General features: G+C 31.3%; 1 protein-coding gene across 1 annotated transcript in view; it reads right to left on the minus strand.

Annotated features, from left to right (window-relative positions):
- LOC106465562 (serine/threonine-protein kinase Chk2-like) overlaps positions 1–2,522 on the minus strand; it is a 48,952-nt gene extending 46,430 nt beyond the window's left edge. The window contains exons 1-2 of the mRNA XM_013925790.2: positions 2,246–2,522; positions 574–701 (exon numbers count right to left, since the gene is read on the minus strand). Coding sequence (XP_013781244.2) covers positions 574–701; positions 2,246–2,360 — 243 coding nt within the window. The 5' untranslated portion in view covers positions 2,361–2,522. The remainder of the gene's footprint in view (positions 1–573; positions 702–2,245) is intronic.
- Positions 2,523–3,618: the final 1,096 nt, after the last annotated feature.

The raw sequence follows: 3,618 nt of genomic DNA on the forward strand, positions 1-3,618 counted from the left end.
AACTTGTAATACAACATGGGAAATGGGAAGAGTTAACTTGTAATACAACAAGGGAAATGGAAAAAGTTAACTTGTAATACAACAAGGGAAATGGAAAAAGTTAACTTGTAATACAACAAGGGAAATGGAAAAAGTTAACTTGTAATACAATAAGGAAATGGAAAAGTTAACTTGTAATACAATAAGGGAAATGGAAAAAGTTAACTTGTAATAAAAAAGGGAAATGGAAAAAGTTAACTTGTAATAAAAAAGGGAAATGGAAAAAGTTAACTTGTAATAAAAAAGGGAAATGGAAAAAGTTAACTTGTAATACAATAAGGGAAAGAGTGAAAAGAATTAATTTGTAATGCAGTAGGAGGAAAATAGAAATGCTTAAGTTGTAATGCAGTAAGGTGAAAAAATTAATGAATTTGTGATGTAGTAGATGGAAAAATGGAAAAATAATGAATTTATAAAGTAATGAGAACAGCAGATACCTAATTTTACAAAACTGTACTCTTTGAAAAGTAGTATATAGAATTTGCACTACACGTACAAAAAAAAAAAAGGAAAGCAATGTTACAGCCATCTTACCCGAGTCAAAATAAAATGATTATTACTGTAGGACAAGAAACTTGGATGGTTTCTTAGCTGGCCAAAGGTCCCAAAACAATAATCACAGTCTTCCCCTCTGCCAAAAATGTATTTCTCTTTCACTAAGTCTGAGGAAAAAATAAATACAAAAATCACTGTCAGGAATAAGAAGTACCGGAACTAAATTTAATCACACACAAAAAATTGTTAACGATCATTTCTAGAACATAAAAATCATTTGTTTAGTTATTTTTTAAATCCTGACAGAGAGACAAGCCAACTGACAACGTACAATGTCACCTACTCCCTGTAAAAGTTAGAGAGATCTATGAAACCTAAAACTGGAAACAAAATCTACCACCAATGCATGTCCCTTAAAACAATTTTAAAAACCTAAATTTACATATCCAAGTATGTTAACACTACCAATAAGTCTAAACTCGTGCATTGTTTAAATCTGTTTAATTATATTTGCAATAAACAGATTGACCATATCTAAAAGATATAATAGTTTTGTGTATTGTAGAAGTTCCACAAGAAATAAATGCAACTGTAGCATGATAAAATTTAGAAATACAAAATGGTTAAAATCACTGTAAAAAAATTACATGGTTAACATTAGAACAAATGGTCTTAAAGATGATTGGCCAAATATTAAACAAATTCCTTTTTCCTTAAGTGATGTTAATCACTTTTTTTGTATTTTCAGTACTTTAGAGGCAAGTCTGATTTTTTAATTGACCCTATTATTCCAAATAAGAATAAAGAAGTTTCAAAGCAATTCAAGAGTGGGTAATATAAAAGATTGAGTATATTGTGCTAAAAGAAATTATTAGCAAGTCATGTGACAACAAAGCTGATATGAAGTCATGTTGGAATGGCATGTATCAAAATTACATTTAAACATTTATAGCAAGTGTGATACTGCCAAGTGCTAATCACTTTTGGAAATGGTAGGTAAAAGCCCTTTTCATTGTAAAATATTCATACACTCAGATCAAAAATTTTTAAAATGGTGACATCCATTAATAACCTTGGATAAGAAAGGAACATCACGACCATCCAGAAAGGGACCTGAAATAAATCATACACCAGCTATGGTAAACAAAGTGTATCATCTTGTAAGAGGTGAAAATCCACAACACAAAGGTCAGTGGCAAAAGACATCCACACGCTCCAGCCAACAGTATGCAACAGATTCAAGAAGGATTTCAGTCTGGAAATGAGACTAACAGGGTATGAGTTTAAGATAAGGCTATCACTCATATATCATGTAACTGGAAAAGAAAATGGGTATTTATGCTATTCCATAAAAAGACATAATACTGGTCAAGTTGCCAGATGCAGCACTTATAGTTTGTTACTTTTTCTTGCAGGGGTGGGTATATGAAGACAGCCTTGAGGGCCTAAATAGTCTCTTGTTGTTCACATGTAGTTTAACTAAATCTTTAACAGTTACTGATTGTAATTTTTTCATTATGTTATATTTCTTATTTAGTAGTAGTACTACTACTAGTACAAACTACAATGTTGTGGTAGTACTACTGCCACGGTGCCAGTACTGGCAATATACCACATTTAGCAATATACTACCTACAAATTATATTCCAAAAGTTTATGATATAACTCATACGATTTTTTGTTCAATTTATACTTAATTCTAAATACTAACCAATGGCATAAAAATATATTCCAAGAGGTAAAAGCTGACCCCAAGATGTGTCCTTATTTATGAAGTTTTCATCGTCATCTGAAAACTGAAATTCTGTTACTTCTTGAGTAGCCATTCGATCCAAATGCTATATTTTCGAAAACTAATTATTTTCAACAGTTCACTGCAAAAAACTTCCTGACTATCTTACCCCTTAGTTGATAATGTTTGTATGTACATACATATACAAATATACGCATTTACAGGCCTAGATAAAGCATCTCCAAGATAGTCTAACTGGTTTTATATTTGCACTTTTTTTTTTCTAACCTACCGCCAGCCGGTATTGGTGTCTAGTTGTAATAATTAAATAGTTAATAACATTTTTTATGAAATATTGAGATTGAGATTTAAGTTAAAATTTTGGAAATAGTTAAATGATTAACAGTAAAAAATTCTATTATAATTTAATCGATTCATTGAAAGATCTAAAGAAATCAAAATATTTAAACTTCTAAATAGAATTATATTTTTTATGTTTAAAAATTTTAGTTATTTCCTTCGATTGTGTATCAATAGCAAATACATAAAAGACAAATTAAGGTGAATAAGATTTTGTTTTGAATTTCGTGCAAAGCTACACGAGGGTTATCTGTGCTAGCCGCCCATAATTTAGTAGTAATAGACTAGAGGGAAGGCAGCGAGTCAACACCACCCACCGCCAACAATAGTGGGATTGATAGTGACATTATAACGGCCCCATGGCTAAAAGGATGAGCACATTATAGTTTTTTGACAGTAGAACAGTAACAGTACTACGAGATTTTGAGCTATACCTAGGAATTCTACATGGGAGAAGCACTAGTTTACAATGCCCTAATAGCATTTGCTTTGTTGTGTATTTTAATGTGGCTCAATCACTTTTCTCTCATTTTAAGTACATATTGTTACGTCTCTGGTCGTTAGTTAATTTTCCGTAAAAATTATTTCCGAAGAAACTTTAGCGACACAAGTCCTTTCTTAAATAAAACTGGTTTATTCTTTGTGAATACAACTTTGCGATACACTTAATTTTCACAGTCACGCTATAACAAACGCTATAATCCACAACGAACGACTCACGTGCTCGACTCAACAATACATCTCTCTCTGTCAGCAGTTCAATTACATTACATTGTTGCCGTCACTTCTTACCGGTCTTATATATACAAGAATACCACATATCTAGTAACCTTTCGAGGCTTCAGGAACCTTCGAGAATATGACGTGTTACTAGCGTCACGTGACCCAGATGTCGTAACAATATATAATATAAATTAAGAATTCTCGTATATAGGCATTACTAATGATTTTTTTTTTTACCGTAGATATTATAACAATTATCCAAAGTAAAA

Source organism: Limulus polyphemus, unplaced genomic scaffold (assembly GCF_000517525.1).
Source record: "Limulus polyphemus unplaced genomic scaffold, Limulus_polyphemus-2.1.2 Scaffold1982, whole genome shotgun sequence".
NCBI lineage: Eukaryota > Metazoa > Arthropoda > Merostomata > Xiphosura > Limulidae > Limulus > Limulus polyphemus.